At 44.5% G+C, this 24,080-nt stretch overlaps 2 protein-coding genes across 4 annotated transcripts in view; one reads left to right on the forward strand and one right to left on the reverse strand.

Moving 5' to 3' along the window:
- ZNF550 (zinc finger protein 550) overlaps window positions 1–21,699 on the reverse strand; it is a 30,623-nt gene extending 8,924 nt beyond the window's left edge. The window contains exons 1-4 of one of the 3 annotated variants that reach the window (XM_084905744.1): window positions 21,528–21,699; window positions 17,986–18,112; window positions 15,206–15,301; window positions 3,650–6,306 (exon numbers count right to left, since the gene is read on the reverse strand). In XM_084905744.1, coding sequence (XP_084761870.1) covers window positions 5,675–6,306; window positions 15,206–15,301; window positions 17,986–18,112; window positions 21,528–21,542 — 870 coding nt within the window. In that variant the 5' untranslated portion in view covers window positions 21,543–21,699 and the 3' untranslated portion in view covers window positions 3,650–5,674. Of the gene's footprint in view, window positions 1–3,649; window positions 6,307–15,205; window positions 15,302–17,907; window positions 18,113–21,527 lie in introns of those variants that run through there. The other 2 variants (XM_084905746.1, XM_084905745.1) reach the window with 2 other exon arrangements.
- Window positions 383–3,272, forward strand: LOC311610326 (major allergen I polypeptide chain 2-like; the record flags this gene model as incomplete). Its single annotated transcript, XM_084861419.1, has 3 exons — window positions 383–446; window positions 946–1,127; window positions 2,779–3,272. 3 exons carry the CDS (start codon window positions 383–385, stop codon window positions 2,857–2,859), a joined length of 327 nt encoding a protein of 108 aa, XP_084717545.1. The 3' UTR covers window positions 2,860–3,272.
- Window positions 21,700–24,080: the final 2,381 nt, after the last annotated feature.

A 24,080-nucleotide genomic window follows, 5' to 3' on the forward strand; every position in this document is an offset into this window, starting at 1 on the left:
GTGGCATAGACTCACCTTGACCCCTCCTGTGACTTCTGTTTCTACATTTTGGGAGAGTATTGCACTTGGAGCCAGAATAGTTTAGGGGAAGAATGACCAGGAAAGATGTGACAGATGGTGCTGGACAACAGAACATTTGGCCCAGAGTGAAGTAAATTAGAAATGTCAGTTCCGGTTGGTTTTTGGCAAAGGTAAAGACCACATCTCCAGGTTTGCTCTCGGAGTTTGCTTCCCGCATTTAACACCCTGATGGCTGAGGGGCCACATGTGCCAGCTTCCTGCCCTCAGGCTGTTGGAGCTCCTAGGGTGTGGGATGGGCTCAAGGAACTTGTTTATAAAGTAGCAGAAACTCTGCCCTGGGCAGAGCATTCCATCAGCTGACATGATGAAGGCAACACTGCTTGTGCTGGCCGTGCTGGTGACCAGAGAGCTGGGCATCCAGATGGGTAAGAATAGGAAGGAGAGAAGAGATGGCCTTCCTGATCTTTGTCCTGCTGTGTCTCACACCCTGCCACCATGGGGATCTCTGGGCAGCTTCTAGCAGCAAACTTAGGGATCAGCTGGGAGATCACTGCCCAGGAGTCCTGCAGAAAGCCCCCGAGGTTTCCAGTCTTTCAATGGAGGGAGAGGCTTGGAGATGGAGGGTCAGCAGTTATGCACACATAGGGGCAGTGAATGGGGTAGTGGTGCTTATTTGAAAGGCTGGGATGTCTGGGGCCATTAGGGGCTCTAATCCTAGCCCTTCTTACTGCCCCTCTCGGCTGGGAGTGCCTCTTAGAGAATGTGCGCTCTGGCTGGGGTGTAAGTAGTCCTGGGAGAGGGCAGGTGTCGTGGAAGGTGAGTCAGGACACACTGGCTATGTGAGTTACTTTCAGGTGGTGGGGAAACAGGAACCTTTCACCCTGGGATTCCTTCGAAGGGGTGTTTTTTGTCTGTTGTCTTCAGCGGAAGCTTGCCCTGTTTTTTATGGAATCTTTGGTACGTTGGCTGTTGGAAGCAAGTCACTGTTGGATATCAGCCTTGATCTGGTCCACGCTACCCAAGCAGAAAAAGTAGCCTTTGAAAAAATCCAGGACTGCTACAATGAGGCGGGAATCAAATCCAAGATATTGGATCTGATCGTCATGGTAATTTATTCTCCTCCCCCCAACCCTTACTCTGGCGACATGCATACATCATATTGCAAAATGTCACATAAAAATAGACCATGACAGCATGGGGTACATGACAGATAAGAGCTATAGTCAAGCTCATAAATCTAGCTCCACTCCACAGCATGTATAACATACAACCACATGCTACATGCACATCCAACCTGTTCTATCATACATGTCCCTATTGTGCCGATTAGCTCACACAACTGGAAAACAGGGGACTAATGCCAGTGTAACATAGAAAGCATGTTGGCTTGTGTGATTTTCCCCAGACTAGGGGAGCTAACATTGCAGGAGTAGAATTTTAACCTTTGGCAGGAAAGAGAGACTTCAGTTCCTGCACAAGTAGGAGTCCTGATGCTCTATTTTAGAAATATCAAAAATGAGCACTGCCCTGGCCAGCGTGGCTAAGTGGTTAGAGTAGGGGTGTCGAACTCAATCAGAGAAGGGGCCAAAATCTAAAATCCAGCCTAAATCACGAGCCGAATGGTTTACTGAACAGTCATAAACTGACAATGTCATAAACTGACAGCGGAGTGCAGTGATGACAGCGCGGTGCGGGCCACATTGCAAGGCCTGGCAGGCTGGATTTGGCCTGAGGGCCTTGTGTTTGACACATGTGGGTTAGAGTGTTGGCCTACGCATGGAGAGTTGCGGGTCCAATTCCCAACCAACAGCATGTCCCTGGGTTGCAGGTTCAATCCCTGGCCTCAGTCAGGGAGCGTGTGGGAGGCCATCAATCTCGATGGGACACATCAATGTTTCTCTCTTCCATTCTCTCCAAAAACCAATGGAAAAAATATCCTTGGGTAAGGATTAACAAAAAACAAAAGCAAAAAAATGAGCACCACTTTTAGACTCTTCCCAGAAGGGACTCGCTGGCTTTGCAAGGCTTCTGGCTTCCAGTCTGTTTCACTCCCTCTTGTGCCCACCTTGATGACAATTCTTCTGGCTCCGAGCCCCACTCCCACCTCATTGTTGCAGTGTCCACAAGCCAGAATTCCTACTATGTCGTGTTAGTCCCAAGGTCCCTGAGACACCTTCTACTTATGGGTAGCTGCTCACCAGGGCTATCAATATATACCTCCTGATGAGCTGTCTTTATTGCTCTTTTTACACAGTCAAGTGGATTTTGAACAGTCTGTCCCTTACTCTATTTCCCCCGAAGTGCTAACTGCAAAATGAGAGGTTTTTCAAGAAGCAGAGTTTCTTGCATTAATGTAGGCACACAGGGCACATGAGATTGTTTACAACACATGCATAAACATTCATCCGATGCACCTGATGAGTCTTAGGTACAGGAGAGACCACAGAAACTGACTCAGCCACCTTGCCCCTCTCTTAGGCCCAGCCCCACCATACCCTCCCGAACCACCTCATTTCTTTCCCTTTCTGGTTCTGTTGGTTGTTGAAATACCTGACCAATACCTGTGCCTGGGCAATTAGGAGCCATCCTCATCCTGGCCTGACTGATCACAGCCCCTCCAGTGGTGGCTGTGGGCCAGTGGTTCTTGCTGGGGATGGAGCTCAGTCACTGATGGGGAGGAGTGGGAGTGACCTGGGGAGATAGGATAGCCCTGCTGGGGGCTCACGACCTCTTCTCTTGTCATCTCACTCTCTTTAGGGCACCATCACCACCAGCAAGGAATGCATCCACTACGCAGTGGACACGATAAAGAAGGATGTCACTGAACTTCTAAACTGAACTGTTTTGGGAGGTGAATCTTTACCACTGATGCCTGCTCTGAGCTCAGTCTTCCTGCCATTCTCACCTGAAGTTGGAATCCAGACACCTGTCCCCATCAGGCTGACTCTAATAAAGCAACTACAATTCAGACCTGTGTGCTGCATCTGTGCTGTGCAGGGGTTGAGGGGTGGGAGGGAGGGTAGGGACAGTACATGAGGCTGCAGGGAATGTTGGAAGGTGGTGAGGAGTGACATATGGTTAAAGTATGGGGACTGGAGTCAGGCAGAACCAGGGTGAGTTTAGGCCCTGTCATGGACAAGCTCCAAGACCTTGGACAAGTTGTTTTGTCTTTCTGAGGCTAGTCCCTCATCCATAAACGGGCATTGTATATGAAGATGAAGTTAAGAAACAAATGTAATTCCAGACTTGACTGGCCTGGAAGGACAAAAATGTTGTCAACAGCTACAGACTCATCTCTCTGACTCTGGCATTTATTCAAACACTCATTTCATTCTTCCCAACAAAAGAGCTTGAATGGAGATTTCTCGCAGGGCTTATCCAAATCGGTCTGAAGTAGAGGTGATGCAGATAAACTGACACTGTTGACCCTATCCTCAAATCATTTTTTCTCATTTCTGTGATATATCTGAGTGATGAAATCTTTCACCTGGATACCAGAGCTTTGGAGAAGGCATTTTGTGTAGGTGGATCATTGTCAAATTGAAGTTTTTGTGAGAATGAAAACTAGAACTTTCTATTCCACTATCTTTTGATGTCACATGTATGTCATAGTTTTTTTTTTTTTAAAAAAAATATAGTTTTGATTTCGGAGAGGGAGAAATAGAAACATCAATAATGAGAATCATTGATCAGCTGCCTCCTGCACACCCAATATGGGGATTGAGCCCACAACCTAGGCATGTGACCTTGACCAAAAATAGACCCCAAAGCCCTTCAGTACATAGGCTGACATTCTATCTACGGAGCCAAACCAGCTAGGGCTGTCTTAGTCTTTTATGTCCTAAGTTAAATGGAAGAAAAGGATTCATTCTGTGTTCCTATGGCATTCAAATGATGCAGATTCCCTGAAAGGCACCATTTATAGATGAAAAAAAAAAAAAAATCAAAGAAATAATCTAATTGCTTAAATGAACAAAAATGGCATCACCTGTTCTAAGTTGGGAATTCAGGTTTGTCCCTGGTATCTGTACTGTTTAACCACAAAGCTTCAAAAATTGTTTTTAAAGGTCTTAATTCAGGCATGACAGTGGTAATAACAATACCAATAATAAGTAGCCACATCAGCAGGGATCATACACCTGTCAACCTTCACCTGCTCAGGGATCAACAGATCCTGTTCTCATTTTTGTCATACATGAAGCCAATTGTTGGGTCCAAGTCCCTCTGCTAGGGATGGGATCTCCTTGGAAGCTAGGAACAGGAAGAAGAGAACAGCCACAGGTAGATGGGACATGCTTTATTGCAAGCAAAGCAGCTGCTCAGTAGCACATTTTATACTAACTCAGATAAAAGAGGCTTCTTGCTAAAATACTGACATCAGTGTTGCATGATACATAGGTACCCCTGCACAGTGCATACAGTAAAACTGCTGTCATTGCCTTTGCGTGCGGTATGGCAAATAGGCCTTTAACATCCCGTGTACTCTGGGCAGGGTCCCCCACCATTTACTCTCATAAGAGCCCTGTGAAGTAAGCACTAAATTACCCATTTACCAATGTGGAAACTAAAGCAGAGGCAGGTTTAGTAAAAGATGGCTCCCAGCTACAGGGCTGGGATTCACACTGAGTTAGGGCTCCAGAGCTCTACACTGAACAGAAAGTACCCCACAGCCCTGCCAGAAGCCAGCAGCCTTGGAGAAAACAGGCCGTGGAGGTGCAAGATAAATGAGAGGATTTAACCAAGGGGACAGGAGAGCAAGGGAAAGGCTTTTTTAAAAAATGTTTTTTAATTGATTTCAGAGAGGTAGGAAGAGGGAGAGTTAGAAACATGATCAGCTGCCTCCAATACACCCCCTCCTGGGGATTGAGTCTGCAACCTGGGCATGTGTCCTGGCCAGGAATCAAACTGTGACCTGGTTCACTGAGACACACCAGCCAGGCAGGAAAGGCATTTTGTCTATTTCATGAAGTCATAAAAAATATTCTTCCTTACAGTGAGAATCCTATTATGCTGGGTAAAGATGAATATTAAGTGAATGCCAGTCTACCTTTACTGGCTCATCTCATGTGAACCTGTTGGTGTGTTGTGTGGTATGACTTGAGAATAAAAGCTTTCCCATACTCAAAACTCTCCAGTGAATCTTTATGTGTTGACTTAAATTATAGTAGTAGCAAGTCTTTCCCATAGACTTTACATTTAAAGGGTTTTTATCCAGTGCGAGTCATATGAATACAAGATGAGTGTGGTTGAAGGCCTTTCAACATTTATTGGATTCACGGGGCTTCCCTCTAATGTGAACCTTCATGTGTTGATGCAAATTATACTTGGAGCAAAAGGTTTTCCTACATTCTTTGCACTTAAAAGGTTTCTCACCAGTATGAATCCAACTATGCTGGACAAAACCAGAGTGGAAGGAGAAAGATTTGCCACATTTAGCGCATTCATAGGGCTTCTCTCCTGTGTGAATTCGCTGGTGCTCTGTGAGGTGCGACTTTCGGCAAAAAGCTTCCCCACATTCACTGCACTCACAGGGTTTCACTCCCGTGTGAATCTGCATGTGTTGACCAAATTAAACCTGTAGCAAAATGCTTTCCCACAGTCTTTGCATACAAAGGGTTTTTCTCCAGTGTGAGTTTTCTGATGCTTAATTAAATTAGACTGATGGATGAAGGCCTTTCCACATTTGCTGCAACTCATAGGGCTTCTCTTCAGTGTGATTCTTCATGTGATGCCTGAGAGCAGAATTGTTGTGAAATGTTTTCCCACACTCTTTGCACTCAAAAGGCTGTTCTCCAGTGTGAATCTGCTGGTGCTGCATGAGGTCTGATGTACAGCTGAAGGTTTTCCCACACTGTATGCACTCGTAGGGCTTTGCTTTTGCATGAACATAGTCACGTGCAAGATCCCAATTCTTGGTGTTCCTGCACTCACTATATTCATAATGGTTCTTCCCAGTTTGATTCCTGGGGTCTTTAACTAGTCTGTGTGTTTCACTTTTATGGAGAACACCTACTAGAGAGACTTGCTCCTGTAAAACCTTTGAGGGTTGACTATTATCTGACCCCAAATCATTGCATTTAGGGTTCATCTTCCCAGGGCCAGCCTCCTTGTGGGGATCTGTCACTGGCCTTAAGACTCCTTCCTGCATTTCTGACAGCCCTTCCAGAGTTTTGTTTTTTCCAGTCCTGGAGTCCCTTGAAGCTCTCCGTCTCATCCATACCCGAAGCAAGGATCCCTCAGACAAGAGCAGTTGAGAAGTGGTAGTCTCTGATTTTTCTCTGGCCCCTGAAAAGGAATGATTACACAAGAGTGACCTATTAGTGATGCCAACATAACGAAACAAAATTACTACTTTTATTAGAGAGAAAATGATGAAAACAATGTCTCTGTGTCTGTTATGTTTTCACATATTTGAACCCCAGGTGTACATTTGTTCCTTTTTGTTCCTTGGGCTCTTTACATTTAAAAAGGGAAACTCAAGAGGGGGTGCTTGGACACAGAACAGAAGATCTGGTGGGAGAATCCTCCTTACATTCCAGCGTCAAGGAGCGTGGACAGTAGAAGAATGACATCAATCACGCTGGCTCTGAGAGAGCGCCTCAGCGTGGTGCCAGGAGAGCACAGCACATGCACCGATTCCATCCCAGACAGGAGCGTGAGAGAGCGCACAGGGTCTCCCGGGAGGCGTGTCATTGTTTCCTAACAGAGAGGTAGAAGCTACCTGACAGAGGGAGTGGAAGGGGTGCCGTAAAGGAGACAGAATGTACCAAGTCGGTTCTGAGTGAGACATGGGTGCCTAGAGAACCTCAGCACAGGAGAGGATGTTGGCAGTATGGAGGTAGAGACAGACAGAGGCAGAGGGCAGGCAGATGCCCAGGACTCTGACTCGGGTGCCATGAGCATAGTCACTGCTATTCCCTGACAAGGTTTACCAGGCAGAAGTGAGCACAATCAGAGGGGACAGGCTGAGTCAGCTGTGCCAGAGGAACAGCCAAGTTAAAAGACACAAAACAGCTAGAAGAGGTCAATGGGGGAGGAAGGGGGACATATGTAATACTTTCAAAAATAAAGATTAAAAAAAAAAAGACATAATCTGGCTAGTGAAAATTATAAACACTTAATTGGAGGCATTATGAAAATGTTAACAATGTAAGTGTTAATTTTTCCTCAATGGATCTATTAATTCAATAAACCCTAGGTAAATTCACAACAGTGTTTTTCAGAGAACTCAAAAAGATAATTCTAGATCTTATGTGGAAGAGTAAAGGGACACAATTATAGGGCCAGATGGTTTACCACTAAATTCTACAAAACATTTAAGGAAGAAATAATAACACATATCTAATACCAATTCCACATAAGCTCTTCCAGAAAACAAGAGGATGAAATACTCCCCATCTCATTTTATGAGGTCATCAGTACCTTAATACTTAAACCAAAACCAGATATTATTAAAACTATAGCCTAACATCTCTCAGGATCATAGACACAAAAATATAGAATGATATATTAACAAACTGAATTCCAAATGTAAAAAGAACGGAAAGTCCATGTAGGAATAAAAGGCTGGCTCATCATTTAAAAATAAATTCATGTAACTGACCCTATTAAAGACTTAGGGGCCTGGCTGGTGTGTGTCAGCTGGTTTGAGCATCCAGGCGAACACCAGAAGGTAGCTGTTTGATTCCTGGTCAGGTTACAAACTCTGGTTGGGGAGTTTGATCCTGGGTTGGGAGTGTGGGGAGGCACCCGATAGATGTTTCTACCTAATGTTTCTCTCTCCTTCTTTCTTTCACTTCCTCCCTCTCCCTTCTTTTCTCTGAAACAAACAAATAAACAAACAAGTTTGGGTTCTGGATTCTTGAATTTATATGCTGAAAATTACAAAATGCTGGTGAAAAAAATCAGAGCATATCTAAATAAATGGGAAGATATTCTATGGTCATGGGTTGAGTACGGAGTATATGGCTCAGTTATTGAGTGTCGACTTGTGAACCAGGAAATCATAGTTCAATTCCTGATCAGGGCACATGCCCAGGTGGTGGGCTCAATCCCCAGTAGCAGGCGTGCAGTAGAAAGCCAATCAATGATTTTTTTCTCATCATTGATATTTCTATATATCTCTTCTTCTCCCTTCTTCTCTGAAATCAATTAAAAAAATATATATATATATATATATTTAAAAAGATGTCAACTCTTCCTAAATCTTTAGATTAAACACAACCCAAATAAAAATTCCATCAAGTTCCTTTTGAAGGTATTGAAAAGGTAATTAAAAAATCTATGTGAAAAGGCAAAGTATGTGAAAAGTGACAAAATAATTCAGAAAAAGAACAAAGTCAGAGGATATACCTTATCCAATTTAAAACCAACTATGAAGTTACAGTAATCAAAATTGTGGTGCTGGCAAAAGTAAACACACACACACAAATAAGTGAAATAGAACAAGGAGCCTAGAAATATTATCCAAAAACATAGTAAACTCCTTTTTGAAAGATGCATAGTCAACGCAATAGGGAAAGATAGTCTTTTCAACAATTGGCTCTGGATGTTCACATAGGGTAAAAAATATACCTTGACACACACCTCACATCTTATAGAAAAAAATAACACAAATGGATCATAGACTTAAATACAAAAATATAAAACTTCTAAAGAAACACAAAAGAGAAAATCTGTGAGACCTAGTGTTTGGCAATGAATATTTTGATATAGAAAGAAAAGTACAATTGTTGAAAGAAAAAATTCAGCTTTAATAGTAAATTGAGCTTTACCAAAATTAAAAACGTTTGCTCTATGAAAGATATTGTGAAAAGAATGAAAATACATCCTGGCTAATTTGGCTCAGTGGCTAGAGCATCGGCCTGTGGACTGAAGGATCCCAGATTCAATTCTGGCTGTGGGCTCGATCTCCAGTAGGGGGCGGGCAAGAGGCAGCTGATCGATTATTCTCTCTCATTATTGATGTTTCTATCTCTCTCTCACATCCCCTCTGAAATCAATAAAAATATATTTAAAAAATAAATAAAAGGAAGAAACCAGGATGGCAGCATAGGGTAGATACCCGAATGCAGCCTACCACAACAAATTTGAATTTAGAACAGGAAAACAGGGGAGGCATTGCCCTGAAGCACCGGACGGCTAGCTGAGAGGAGGCTCTGCCATCAGGGAAGGAGAGAGAAGGTGCGCTGACCCTCAGAAACTGTGAGGTACGGAGAACTGTGCACGCGAAAGGTGCTGCCTTACTCCCGGTGCTCAGAGAGGGCGGGCCTAGCTGAGTTCGCTGCTGGCTTACTCCTGGCGCTCAGAGAGGGCAGATAGCTAATGCGCGGCTGGCTTTCTTGTTCGAGAGGAAAACAGAATCACCCTATTGCTCTTATAGACGGTCCCAGTCAGGGAGAGGCCAGACTGTCAGGCAGTGGGCAGAGATCTCTCGGAGGTGTGTGAAGCAAGTGGCCATTACTGCGGGACTTGGGGAGGAGCCGACGGGAAAACAAAGCTTGTCTGCACCACCCTAAAACTCTGACCCATCCAAGCTGAGCACAGAAGCTCTCCCAGAGGCTGGCTTTTTCTAAGGAGGAACTGGCCGGAATCCAAAGATTGTCTGCGCCTTTACCAAAGAGGTGCGCGCGCCTGCAACCAATCTTGCGAGACTCACCGCGAATAGGACTTTTCTAAGGCGAGACTGACAGGGAACCAAAGATTGTCTGTGCCACCTGAGACTCCGCCCCATCCAAGCGGAGTAGAGAAGCCCCCCTAGCTGAGACACTGCTGATCCTCACAGCCAACTGGCTTGGAGATCAACACTTCCCAGTGATACCAACAATAAGCAAGGCTTAACAACAAGACTGCACACCCAGCCCACAAAGGGCTACACCAAGACTGTCCACCGCAGGTAACTGGGAAGGCTGTACTACTGGGCTCTACCAGAACACCTACTACACAAAACTATTCCATCAAATTAAGGAAACAACTAAAATGCAGATAAGAGGCAGGACACAAAGGAAGGAGATGGAAGAAAAGAAAAAGAATGGACACTGAGTTCAAAGGCTTTTGAAAAGTTATAAGGCTTTTCAAGAATATACTAAAAAAGGCTGATAAAATAAATAAGACCTATGAGGATATGAAAAGGGATCAGCTAGAAATAAAAAGGGATCAACTAGAAATAAAAAGGGATCAACTATAAATAAAGAAAACATTGTCTGAAATAAAAAATATTACAGAGTCCTAAAAACAGACGGGAAGATCACAAGAATCAAAACAAAGATTTAAAACACAAAGAGCCAGAGGACACTCCTCTGCAGAAGAAGATAAGAGAATCCAGAAAGTTGAAGATAGTGTAAGAAGCCTCTGGGACAATTTCAAGCAAACCAACATCAGAATTATGGGGATCCCAGGAGAGAGAGAGAGAACAAGATACCGAAAGAATAGTGGAAGAAATAGTGACAGAAAACATCCCCCACCTGGTGAAAGAAACAGACTTACAAGTCCAGGAAGTGCACAGAACCCCAAACAAAAGGAATCCAAAGAGGACCACAACAAGACACATCATAATTAAAATCCCAAGAGCAGCCGAAACCGGTTTGGCTCAGTGGATAGAGCGTCGGGCTGCAGACTGAAAGGTCCCAGGTTCGATTCCGGTCAAGGGCATGTACCTTGGTTGCAGGCACATCCCCAGTAGGGGGTGTGCAAGAGGCAGCTGATCGATGATTCTCTCTCATTGATGTTTCTAACTCTCTATCCCTCTCTCTTCCTTTCTGTAAAAAATCAATAAAATATATATTAAAAAAAAATTTCCTATTAAAAAAAAAATTCCAAGAGCAAAAGACAAAGAGAGAATATTAAAAGCAGCAAGAGCAAAGCAGGTAGTTACCTATAAAGGAGCACCCATATGATTGTCAGTTAATTTCTCAACAGAAACCATGCAGGCCATAAGGGAATGGCAAGAAATATTCAAGGTGATGAATAGCAAGACCCTACAGCCAAAAATACTCTACTACCCAGCAAAGCTATCACTCAGAATTGAAGGCCAGATAAAGAGCTTCACAAATAAAAAAGCTAAAGGAGTTCATCACCGCCAAACCAGAATTATATGAATTGCTGAAGGGGGTTCTTTAGGAAGAGGAAGAAGATAAAGATAAAAATTATGATCAACAAATACGTAACTATCAACAAGTGAAACTAAAAGCCAAGGGAATTAAAAAATCTGATGAACAATATTAACTGGTAAATATAATAGAATCAAAGGTATGGAAGGGGAGTGGACTGACAATTCTCGGGGAAAAGGGGAGTGGGGGTGCGGGAAGAGACTGAACATAAACTGTGCACCTATGGATGAGGACAATGTGGGGTGGGGAAAGGAAAGAGGGTGGGGTGGGAACCTGGTGGAGGGGAGCAAATGAGGGGGGTGGGGGGAAAGAGGAACATATTTGTAATAATCTGAACAATAAAGATTTATTTTAAAAAAATAAATAAATAAAAGAATGTAAATACAAGCCACAGATGGAAATAAAATATTTGCAAATCACATTAATAAAGAACACATATCTAGAATAGAGAATACTTAGAGCTCAAATATAAGAAAATAATAACAACCATAAAATGAGCAGAAGATTTGAACAATTTATAAAAGAAAATATACAAAAATTCACAAAAGAAAATATATGGATAAAAAGTGAGCATATGTCATTGTCAATCACTTGTCATTAGAGAAAAAAATTAGAACCACAATGAGTTATCTCTATATATGTTAGAAATGGCTAACATTAAAAAACAAAAACCCAACACACAAAAACCCAAAAACCCTGGCAATACCAAATGCTGGTAAAGTTACTCTACTTTGTAATTTGTTTTCCAGGGAAACTACTTCATATGTATAATAGAGTTGAAAAAATAAGTCAATAAATGGTAGATAATGGAAGCCAGGTTTTCATGGTCACAGAAAGAAGTTGCAAATATGCGAAGAAGGAAGGTTAGAATTAATCATGTCAAAGAACGAGGTTATAAAGAACAGAGTTCAACTATATGCAACCACAAGAATGAATTTCACAGACATAATAGAATATATAGTAGGATTCCATTTATATTAATTCTAGAGCAGTCAAAATGAATTTATGGTGACAATCTAAATATGGTTACCTTTCCAGGACTGAGCATCAGAGCCTCCTGACTTGCTGGAAGCACTGCGCATGTTTGACCTAGGAGGTGGCTGTTCAGGCTCATATCTATATAAAAATTCATCAGATTGAACTCTAAGATCTATACTAATAAAAGAGCAACATGCTAATTGACCGTACCTTCATGACATTCACCAGCCATTTTGGTGTGAATATGCAAATTAACTTAACAAAATTGCAGGTTAATTTGCATACACAGGTGTTGAGAAGCCAAGGGCGGATGCTTGCACTGTCACCATGGTGATGACGCAGGGTTCTGCACCACCCCAGCCGCTCCGGGCCTCTGGGCGGCATGGGACGGCAGAAAGGCAGCTCCGGCCAGAGCGAAGGCGGTGCCGGCAGCCAGGGGGAGGAAGGCCATTCTTGCACCGATCTTCGTGCACGGGGCCTCTAGTATATGCATACTGCTGTCTGCAGGTAAAAAACTGGAAGAAATAAGAGTACAGTGGGGCTAAGGAAGTCTAGTGCAGGCAACTTTTCCCAGAATAAGACAACTTCTCCAAGAGTTTGGTTGTACAAATGTATTAGTCAACATTTAGAAACTGCCATGGAGCCAGGACTGTTTTGTGTTTTATTTTCCCCAAGTAAGCACCCTGAGCATAGGTTTTTGTTTTGTTATGTTGAATAGAGGTAGATAAAAATAGAAAAGAGCCGCCGAAACCAGTTTGGCTCAGTGGTAGAGCGTTGGTCTGCAGACTGAAAGGTCCCAGGTTCGATTCTGGTCAAGGGCATGTACATTGGTTGCGGGCACATCCCCAGTAGGGGGTGTGCAAGAGGCAGCTGGTCAATGTTTCTCTCTCATCGACGTTTCTAGCTCTCTAGCTCTCTCCCTTCCTCTCTGTAAAAAAATCAATAAAATATATTAAAAAAAAAAAAAATAGAAAAGAGCCTGGTGGCTTGGCTCAGGGGTTGAGCATCAACCTATGAACCAAGAGGTCAGGGTTTGATTCCCGGTCTGGGCACGTGCCTGGGCTGCAGGCACAATCCCCAGTGTGGGGCATGAAGGAGGCAGCCGATCAATGATTCTCTCTATCACTAATATTTCTATCTCTCTCCCCCTCTGCCTTCCTTGCTAAAGTTGAAAGAAAGAAAGAAAGAAAGAAAGAAAGAAAGAAAGAAAGAGGAAATAAGTGAAGAAGTAAGGCTCCAGGGAAGGCAGGAGATGTGAGTTAGCCTCAGGCACAGCAGGGGGCGAGATCTCTTCCATAGAGAAAGGGAGCTACAGGTATGAGACAGGCAGAGACAGATCTGTCAGTGGAGGAGCAAGAGCAGGACATGAAGTGGGTTGTATGCTGAGACAACAGTGGCTCAGGGAGTGGTCAGTTTGGACAAATGGTTGAGTGGGTGGAGGAGCTGGTGCAGCAGGCAGAGCTGACCAGAAACAGAGAGCAGGTGTGGGCCGCCCAGTTAGCAGTGTGCTGGCATCACATTGGCAGTAGGTGATGAGGGCTCAGACTAGGATGTAGGTGGTGGAGCTCATGGAGGCAGTGGATTCACTTGATGTGAAAAAACAAAATAAGCAAGATGAGGATGGCTGGGTGCTGGGCTAGATGGAGGCAGTGCCATGGGATTGGCCAAGGTTGTTTCTCCTTCTTGACAGGACCATCCAGTGAAAGTAGAGGATGGAGGAGTGGGCAAGATCGTGATTTCCTTCTAGGCATGAAGAATTTGATGGGATATGTGGAATATAATTGAAAATTAAGTGTTTGGAAGGGACTCAGCCAGACTGAAGAGGGGCTGGTGAGAGACTCACTGGCTCGCTGAGCAAGACAGGGGCGAGGCCATGGCTCTGCAGTGGTGCCAATCAACACCCTCGATGACTCCAACTGCCTTCAGCAGCCAAGATGTAGGACAGACAGATTCAAATGTCACCTTAGTTTTTACAGTAAAAGAGGGGCAGGAAGCCAGTGGAGCCAGGATTGCTTCTGCCTGACAAACAGGAGGATGGAAGAATGGTGCAGAAGGGTGGGAACAGATTACAGGCAGAGAGAGTAAGATAGGCTCCTTTCTTCCGAATCCAGAGGGCATGTGAGACATTATGCATTGTGGTTGATATCATCACATGAAAGATCCTAACAGCTGTCTTTTTTTTTTTTTAATATATTTTATTGAATTTTTACAGAGAGGAAGGGAGAGAGCTAGAGAGCTAGAAACGTCGATGAGAGAGAAACATCGACCAGCTGCCTCCTGCACACCCCCCACCGGGGATGTGCCCCCCAACCAATGTACATGCCCTTGACCGGAATCGAACCTGGGACTTTCAGTCTGCAGACCAACGCTCTACCACTGAGCCAAACCGGTTTTGGCTAGCTGACTTTTTTTGAGCTCCTAACTATAGCTTAGGCATGGTGCTAAGCATTTTCATGCATTACATGCAAACAGCCCAATGAGTTAGAAATTATTTCTACTTTTTTCAAGAGTAGGCGGAATATACCAAACGTATTTGCCTTCCCCTTGGGCACATGGCTAAATCCTCCCTCCCTGCTGCATCCAGCGAGGGATGGCCAGCTGCTGAGCTCTCAAACAGAATGTGAGGTGAAGCGATGCGTGTGTGCAGCTGGACTCTACCTTCCTCTCGGGTGCCCTTTGCAGTAGAATGAGGCCAGGGTAACCACATATGGATGACAAAGGGCACATGGGTCTTTCAATAACTGTGTGAATGAACTCCCAGGTTGACCCACTTGGACCCTGTTATGACTGAGAAAAATATTTTTTATGTATTGAGCCACTGACATTTTGTAGGTTATCTGTTACTGCAGTGAGCATTAACTGAGCCTAACTTAGCTAAACGAGGCCAAGCAATTGGAGCCAGAGCCTGACTCTTACCTAACAGAACAGGTTCTTCATCTGGCGGCAGTAAAAAATGTGTTGAAGAGGGAGGACAGAAGGACACCCAGACACCCAGGCACCCAAGGAGGCCGCAACAAGGAGCGCCCCACGGAGTCCCAGAGGTGGTGGTTTCCAGTTCGGCTGCCACAACACCCACTGTCTAAACCTCGGCCACCCACCTGCACAGGCACTTTGGGAGAGGCCTCTCTTCACAATCCATAGCTCCTGCCTGTGCTCCGATAGGTGGATAAGCTCTGATCTGGGAACTGGATGTCCTATTTGTGAAGAAAGAAGATGCACATATTTTAGCAAGGACAAAAATAAATGCCTGGGACTTCAGGATAGAGAAGACCTTGGAGGGAGGCTGCTCTTGTCCAAGTTGATCTGCAACAGGGAACTATCGCCAAGAATACCATCACTGGGTCCTAAACACTGAATAAGGTAGTGCTGGCTGTCTATGCTGATCCACCTCCCTTGACCTCCATCCTAGAGAATCCCCCAAATCGTCCTGATGCAGTCACAGAACCCATGTGCACCAGTGCTCACAGAACAGTATGATCACTGCTCCTGACTGCTTTACTTTACGCCGGCCCATTTTTATTTTATCTTAGCACATGCCGGCAAAAAGGGAATCGTGTCAATTTGAGAAATTGAAAAACTAGTTTCATTTGCCACAAATAGAAAGTTACTACAAGAAAATCAAAATAGCACTATTTTTAAAAATATATATTTTTATTGATTTTAGAGGGAGAGGGAGAGATAGAAACATCAATGATGGGAGAGAATCGTTGATTGGCTGCCTCCTGCACACCCCCAACTATGGATTCTGCCTTGACCAGAATCAAACCTGGGACACCCTTCAGTCCACAGGCCAACACTCTATCCACTTAGCCAAACCAGTTAGGGCCAAAATAGCACTATTAAGTCTCAGTGAACTCAGGGCTGTGAGTCTGAGGCTGTCTCCTCTGTTGAAGAGAGAAATTACCAATAGTCAAGGGGAATTTAGAAAGATTCAGCTTGGCCCTGGCCAGGTAGCTCAGGTGGTTAGAGCATTATCCCCCTACTCCAAGGCTGTGGGTTCGCTCCCTGGTCAGGGCACATACAAGAATCAACCAATGAATGCATAAGAAAGTGGAACAACAAACTGATGCCTCTCTCTCTCTCTCTCTTCCTCTCTTTCTAAAATAAAAAACAAATAAAAAAAGACTCAGCAAAAAATACTTTCTTCCTTAATCAGGGACGGGGAACATTTGGCCCATATAAGGCCCACAAAATCATTTGCTCTGGCACTGCCAAGGCATTAGGAGTGATTTAATTAAATGTTTGACCAAATATAGCATGCTAGTTTTTAAAATAATTTTTTTAATTGTCAAAAGTATTATATGTTTCCTTTTTCTCCCACCGACCCCTCCCCAGCCACTCTCACCCCCCTAGAGCAGGCTTATTTATTTATTTAAAATATATATTTTATTGATTTTTTACAGAGAGGAAGAGAGAGGGATAGACAGTTAGAAACATCGATGAGAGAGAAACATCAATCAGCTGCCTTTTGCACACCCCTTGCTGGGGATGTGCCCGCAACCAATGTACATGCCCTTAACCTGAATCGAACCTGGGACCTTTCAGTCCATAGGATGCCACTCTATCCACTGAGCCAAACCAGTTTCAGCAGGCTAATTTTTTAAAGTTGATAATTGTGTATGGCCCTTGAATGATGTTATAAACATCATAAAAATGACCTTTGGCAAAAAAAAAAGGTTCCCCACCCCTGCCCTAAACCATCAGCAAGCAGGAAAGAAAAAAAAGGGAATGGCTTTCTCTGATTGCTCACCAATGCCATTTGTTGTGTTTGTATTCCCTAAAATTATCTCATTCCAAGAGAGGAATGGCCCAGACTTCAGGACACAAGAGACAAACAGGTAGGCATCAGGGGTCAAAGAAGCCTTTTAAGCATTTTTTAATACTCACCCAAGGATATTTTTCTTTTGGTTTTTTGAGAGGTTGGGAGGGAGGGAGGAAGTGAAGGGAGAGAGAGAAACATAGATGTGAGAGAGACACATCAATTGGTTGTCTCCTGCACATGTAGAAGCGTGTCTTCATGTGTCTCCCGCACATGGCCCTGATGTAGGCCACAGATTGAGCCTGCAACTGAGGTATGTGCCCTTGATCGGGACCCTTCAGTCCGAGGGCTGACGCTCTAATCACTGAGCAACTGGCCAGGGTCAAAGAAGCCTTTAAAATGAATTGTTTAGAACCATGACCAGTAGGACTCACACCTCCGGGTGTGCTGTCTGGTTCACTCATTTATGAACAACATCCCATTCCTCATGGGTCCTGCTGACTGGGCTGTGAACCAATCAAGCTTGGCTCCTCAGCTTCCATCTCATGGGAATCCAGAGAAGGGACAGTCTAAGCCAGCCTGTGTTGAAGTCCAGGTTGAGAGGTAAAGGGAAGTGTGGGCTCGGGACATCTGTGCAGAGACAGCCAGGTGGGAAGGAAGAGAGAGAACTAAAAAAGTATATCCAGAGAGAAGTAGAGACAAGGAATTGGGGGCTTCTTAGAGCAAGGACAGGAGTGGCCATTTCTAGCTACCAACTCCCTGTGGCAGAAAAAGCCAATCTGCCGAGACCCTCAAAGAGACACGAAGAACGGAAGTCTCCGGGGCAAGGTCTAATCAGGATTCCTTCCATTTCCTGGCTGTAGCCTCTCATGATGTCGGACTGTACATCTTGCCCTTGGATATTAAAGAAACCCATATTTCCTCCTACAAACCCTTCTCCTTTGGTATCGGAGCCATTCTGAAGAGAACTACATTTCTTGCCCAAAATTTCCTGTAGAAGATATGGGGAGACAGACAGGAGAACATGAAACCAACACACACTGGGCTGCGGGCAGGAGAGGGAGTCTTCTGGACAAAAGGTGAATGAAGGAGCTGCAGGTCCCCTCAGAAAGGCCTTACCCAGAGAGGCCAGGAGCCTACAGATTTCCAGCATCACCTCCCTGTACAGGGTCCTCTTGGCAAGGTCCAGCTGCTCCCACTCGTCGGGGGTAAAGGTCACTGCCACATCCTTGAAGGTAACTGATGTCTGAAAAGGCAAACAGAGGTAGCTTCGTTGGCCCAGGGCCAGTCAGATAAGATTAGAGCCTCGTGCCCAGTTGTTTGTAAAGAACCACAGGACCCTGTGTGGTATGTGAGCACATGGGCCCCTTCCCAAGCTCCAATCTCCTCCCACGCTGTGGGAATATAGTGAAGGCCATCTGTAAGGGTGCTGTGGGACCTGGGAGTCTGGAGCTCCTCAAGGAATGGCCAAAAGGAACCTGTGCCGAGTGTGAGCCTGGATTGTAAGCAGCTGGTTTTTAATCACACAGCTTGTACACGAGCCCGTCCACCCTGCATGCACAATTTGTGACTCTGTTTTGTGTGCTCTATGCAACCCTGTCCTATCAAAGCCTGTGTTGCGAAGACTTCACCGACAGGCCGCCCCCAATATGCACGAAGTCCTCTTAAACTCATGTCTTTCCCAGCCAGTCCTCTGGGTAATTTCCTTGGAACTGGCAAGCAGAACTCAGACCTCAGCTCTTTGCATAACAAGCCCCAAGGCCAGTATCATCAAGCGCTTCCTGGGAACCTAATTCTGTTCCAGGTTCCAAGGACTCAGACACTGCTGTTGGACCAAATGGGACTGTGTTAGAGACAAAAGCTTTCTATGTTGGAACCATTCACAAAGACACAAGACAGTAGCAAGGCCAAATGGCCCCAGAGGCATAGACAGCAAGCACTTTGAGAATGAAGAGGAAGAGGGAGGACATGACAATGATCAGAGCACCAGTCATGACAAAAGCAGAGGTAGTCGAGACTCGCTGGTCCTTACCGCATACCTGCGCCATGGTGAGCTTCCCAGGCCGTACTCTAGCAATTACACATTCCCGCTCTGGAGCTAGATTCCACTCTTGAATATAGTCTCCTGGGAATGATTCTTGCCTGATCTGTAACCTGGGGGAAGTCAACTTATTTCCCTGAGCCTCAATTTCTGCATCAACACAGTAACAGTGCCCACCTCACTAGGTGGTTGTAAGAAGAAAAATGTTCATGTCAGTGCTCTAAGTGTTTTTTCCTTACTCTCCCCACAGCTATGATATAAACACCATTATCCTCTCCACAGCACAGTCAACGAGGCTCGAGCAGTTCTAGCAAGTCACTGGAGTCACATGCCCCAGGAACACAGGCAGGATTTGAACTTCTGTAAAACACACACAATCTCTGAGAGGCACATCTCAGAGATATCCCCTGCCTATGTACATATACTTCCATTTGGCTGGGAGGTCCGCCATCCTGCAGTGTTCCCAATCCACATGCCAAAGGGACACCTGCAAAGTTTTCATTAGTTGTAATCTCTAGGCCGCCCAGTGCACTGTGGATAGAAAGGTGACTAAGAATACACGTTCCAGTCCTAACCGGTTTGGCTCAGTGGACAGACTGAGCTGCCTTGGCCTTCGGACTGAAGGGTCCCAGGTTCAATTCCGGGCAAGGGCATGTATCTTGGTTGCAGGCACATCCCCAGTAGGGGTGTGCAGGAGGCAGCTGATCAATGTTTCTCTCTCAATGATGTTTCTAACTCTCTATCACTCTTCCTTTCTCTCTGTAAAAATCAATAAAATATATTAAAAGAAAAAAGAGGGATCTCTTTGGGACATCATGGAGGGACCTGGAAAATATTATGCTAATTGAAATAAGCCAATCTGAGAAAGACAAATATTATTTGACCTCACTTATTTGTGGAATCTAATGAACAGAATGAATCAATAACAAAATAAGATCCAAAGAATGGAGGCATGGAACAAACTGACATACCTCCCTGTGGGGTTGGGGAGATGAGAAGAGATAAACCAAAGAACTTATATGCTTATAGGCATAGCCCATGGACCCGGGCAATAGAGTAGTGAAGCCATAAGGGGGGTGGGTAGGGGATGGAAGGATGGGAGTAAAGGGAGAGAAAAGGGGATATATCTATAATACTATCAACAATAAAAAGTTGATATATATATTTTTATTGATTTCAGAGAGGAAGGGAGAGAGAGAGAGAGAAACATCAAAGAGAGAAAATCATTAATCAGATGCCTTTGCACGCTCCCTACTGGGGATCAAGCCTGCAACACCGGGCATGTGACCTTGACCAGAATCGCACCCGGACCCTTCAATTTGCAGGCTGACCGACGGATGCTCTATCCACTGAGCCAAACTGGCTAAGGCTAAAAAGTATATATATATATTTTTAAAAGGGAATATGACTAACTTACTCTAACAGTGTAATTTATATTTTGGAAAAATAGGGTAAATAAAACAAATTTTCTTAGAAAAAAGAGGAGTTTAAGATTACCTGAAGGTGGGAGAAAGCAAGGTACAGAATTGTTAAGAAGATTAACTATCCCTTGAGGGTGGTTATCCCTCCAAGAGGTCTGGAAAAGAGAATTATTTCTGGCATTTCAAAAGTGTGTTAAACTAGATGCACAAGAAAAATAGACAGGACTTATTTAAGGCAAAGATAAACTTTTTTATTAAAGAAAGTATATGCCTGGGGTTATGACTACCTAATTAGGAAATTATGATCAGATCACCCTTGAGGTCGCTTTTAGATAGATATTATTACAGTGCCCCTTTTTCATCCACACTGAAATGTAATGGATTTGCTTTTCAAATGTGAATGTCTTAAAAGGTAGACTGATTCACTACTGTGAACCAGTCAAGTCAACCGCACTGACAAGATGGCAACTGCAAAAGGTGAGTTTGGGGGCCTCCCTAACAGTGATCTTCCTTGCGTGGCAGAGGAGCAGCAGTTCCAAACGCGTTTTCTCCACCCACCTTTCCCCCCAGGCTACCCACCTCCTACTCCACTCATCAGTTTGGTGTGAGGCCAGAGCCCAGAAGGCCCGGGGGCAGATCCTTCTTGAGGTGAGACCCTAAGATTAACACCGTCCGGATGCACCTCTCCGGCAAATGGTTACAGAATGATGCTCCCTGGGCAGTGCTGGGGGACAGATACACATAACAGAAGTTCACTTTCCAGTTCCCGAAACCAAGAGGGGACAATGGTAAACATTCCCATTTTATACCTGAGATAAGATAGGCCCAGGATAAGGAGTGACTCGGGCAGGTCACACCCTGGAATGGGTGCCAGCCAGAATCCACACGGAGGTCTCTGCATTCAACGGCCTAGGTCCCACCCAGCGGGAAGGTCCACGTGGGTCGCGCCTACCGTGGGGATTCAGAGAAGCTACACTTCTTTCCATGTGGCAACCAGTGATTGCCAGAAACAGAAACTCTCCATGTAAACCCCATCCTGGAGTCCACACCATGGGCTGTGCGTGACCCCATGCCAGAATACCCGGACCCAACGGCAGCGAGGGGAAGGCGAGGACTCCCGCCCTTTGTAGTTAGATATTTAATTTATCTAAGGGCGCCGGCAGTGAAGGAGTGGGAGGGTTGGGGCCACCTGCCCTCACCTGCGCCAGGTCCATGAGAGCACAGCCCGGACAGGGGACGGCAGAGAAGGTCCCGCAGCTCGCCGACCCCTCCTCCGGGTTCTACCAGCGCCTGCTTCTGCTGCTTCTCTGCGAGGTCCCGAAGAGCCTGGAGAGCCAGAGAGCACAGAACCCCAGGTTTGAAGAACTGATTCGCCGGTACCGCCGGAAGTCCCACCCAACCATGCCGCAGCCCCTTTCTAGGTCCCGCAGAGTGGGGATTCTCACCTCGCGCAGACTTCTGGGTAATGTAGTTTCTCTCTGACAGGCAGCCTGGCCGGGGAGCTCTTTCCAATCTCATGCACCACCAACCCTACCGGGAAAAGGTGGCTTTTAGGAAGGGGATGAGGCTTTCATCATCTTAAAGGGGAAGCACCAGATTGATCTGCCACTCATCACAGAAGACTCGACACATGACTTCATATGCCACTATTGGGAAGAAAGAAACTTGCCCCTATCCTCAAGGTTTTTTTTCTTTCTTTCTTTCTGAACTAATAATAAAATCTATAAAAGATAGATTAGACTGTCAAATTACAGCGGGTAGGGTAGGGAGATATGGGGGAGATAAGAGATCAACCGAAGGACTTGTATGTATGCATATAAGCATATCCAATGGATGCAAAACTCTGGGGGGGGGGCATGTATGGAAGGAGGGGGGCAATGGTAAGATATGTACACATATAATACCTTAATAAAAAATGAGAAAAATAGATTAACAAGAGAAAATAACCAAATTTAATACATACGTACTGTGAACAAAAAATGGTGTATGTAGCCAAAACCGGTTTGGCTCAGTGGATAGAGCGTCGACCTTCAGACTGAAAGGTCCCGGGTTCGATTCCGGTCAAGGGCATGTACCTTGGTTGTGGGCACATCCCCAGTGGGGGGTGTGCAAGAGGCAGCTGATCAATGATTCTCTCTCATTGATGTTTGTAACTCTCTATCCCTCTCTCTTCCTCTCTGTGAAAAATCAATAAAATATATTTTTTTAAAAAAAGATCTAAGTTGATCTTTGTCAGGTGAGATATTGGCCTAGAACATGACTACCCACTATAACCTGTTTGTTGTTAGATATTTAATTTTCTTTTGTGATTATTTTAGGTCTCTGAGTTTGCAAGACTGCCACACAGGCCTTCCCTGAGCTTATCAGGTTAACATGTGGCTCTTTTCCTTCACACTACCTTCAACTTTGTGAGAAGTTTCACATTTCAGAAATTGAGTTGATTGTCCCATATCACATTAAACTAGTCTCAGTCTTGAGTATAAATCAGTTCAGTTAAATAGTCATGTCTCATTTCAGGAGGCAGACATACAGGTGGGCTCCCAAAGTGTCCCAATTATGCCCCAATTAATTAATTATCTGCCTAGATTTAGTGGGACATATGCAGGTGACCAGGGGACAGTAATAACGGCCTATTTCCTGGTACTTAAATATCTAGACAGCCGAGCCGAACCGGAACACATGAACACACAAGGCAGAATTAGGATCAATCACACAGGGTTTATTTACCTATTCCTAGTGGGTCCGAGGCTCCAGCAAAGGCCACCCTGCGATGCACACGGAAAGATGGACAACAAAGACGGAGACAGACAGGCGGCCGCAGTTGGTTCAGGCTCGCACCGCAGAGCAGTCAGTCAGAGGGCTCCTCTCACTGAGCAATGTGGAGGTCTCCTATCTAGCCGTTAGGAAACAACTTGTGTCTTTCAGTGTGGGCCAGACGTGTGCCTTATGCTAGGAGCAGGGCGTTTACACTTTAAGGGCTTAGGGCGTTTACATCAAGTCATCCCACTTTAGCTTGCATGGCTTTGGCTAAAGGAAAATTTTAGTTCTCAATGATTCCAACTCAGAATGGAAGAAAAATTAGAAAGGTTAGCTTGGAGAGTCATAGGCAGATAATAGAGGAAACTAGAAGACTTCATTCACCATCCAGTCCAATTTATAGGTAGAAAACAATACCTCAAAAGACAATTAACAGCACTAGAATCTAATATCCACAAAAGTGTACTAGTGAAATATGTTTTTCTCTAAAATCACTCTCATTTTTAACAAAGATAGCTAAATCAAGGCTAATTTATTTGCAAAGTAAGTCTAGTTTCAATAAATTTGCCAATTATTTGTGTAAGTCCAACAAGAATAATAATCATATAGACTCATATTTATTTATTTTCATTTAAGTATAGTTGGTATACGATGTTAAATTGATTATATTAGTTTCAAGTGTGTAATGAGTCAACATTTTTTATATCTTACAATGTGATCACCCCACTAATTCTATTGTAGTAATCACCTGTTACCATGTAAACTCAGTGAAAGGTTAAAGTGGATGGTGTGTGCAGCAGGCTAAATAGGCATCTCAGACGGTGGATGAAGAAAAATTGAATTTATTTAAGGAAAGGAATAGGGGATGAAATATCCAATGGGAAGAACTCCACTGCACTGAGCCAAAGGGACATTGGGTAGATGATGGCAACACCCAAAAGCTGGAGTTTCATCCTTATATGCAGTGTATATTTTCTTTTTTTTTTTTTTAAATG

Source organism: Pipistrellus hanaki, assembly GCF_964339955.1.
Source record: "Pipistrellus hanaki genome assembly, chromosome: 15".
NCBI classification, from domain to species: Eukaryota; Metazoa; Chordata; class Mammalia; order Chiroptera; family Vespertilionidae; genus Pipistrellus; species Pipistrellus hanaki.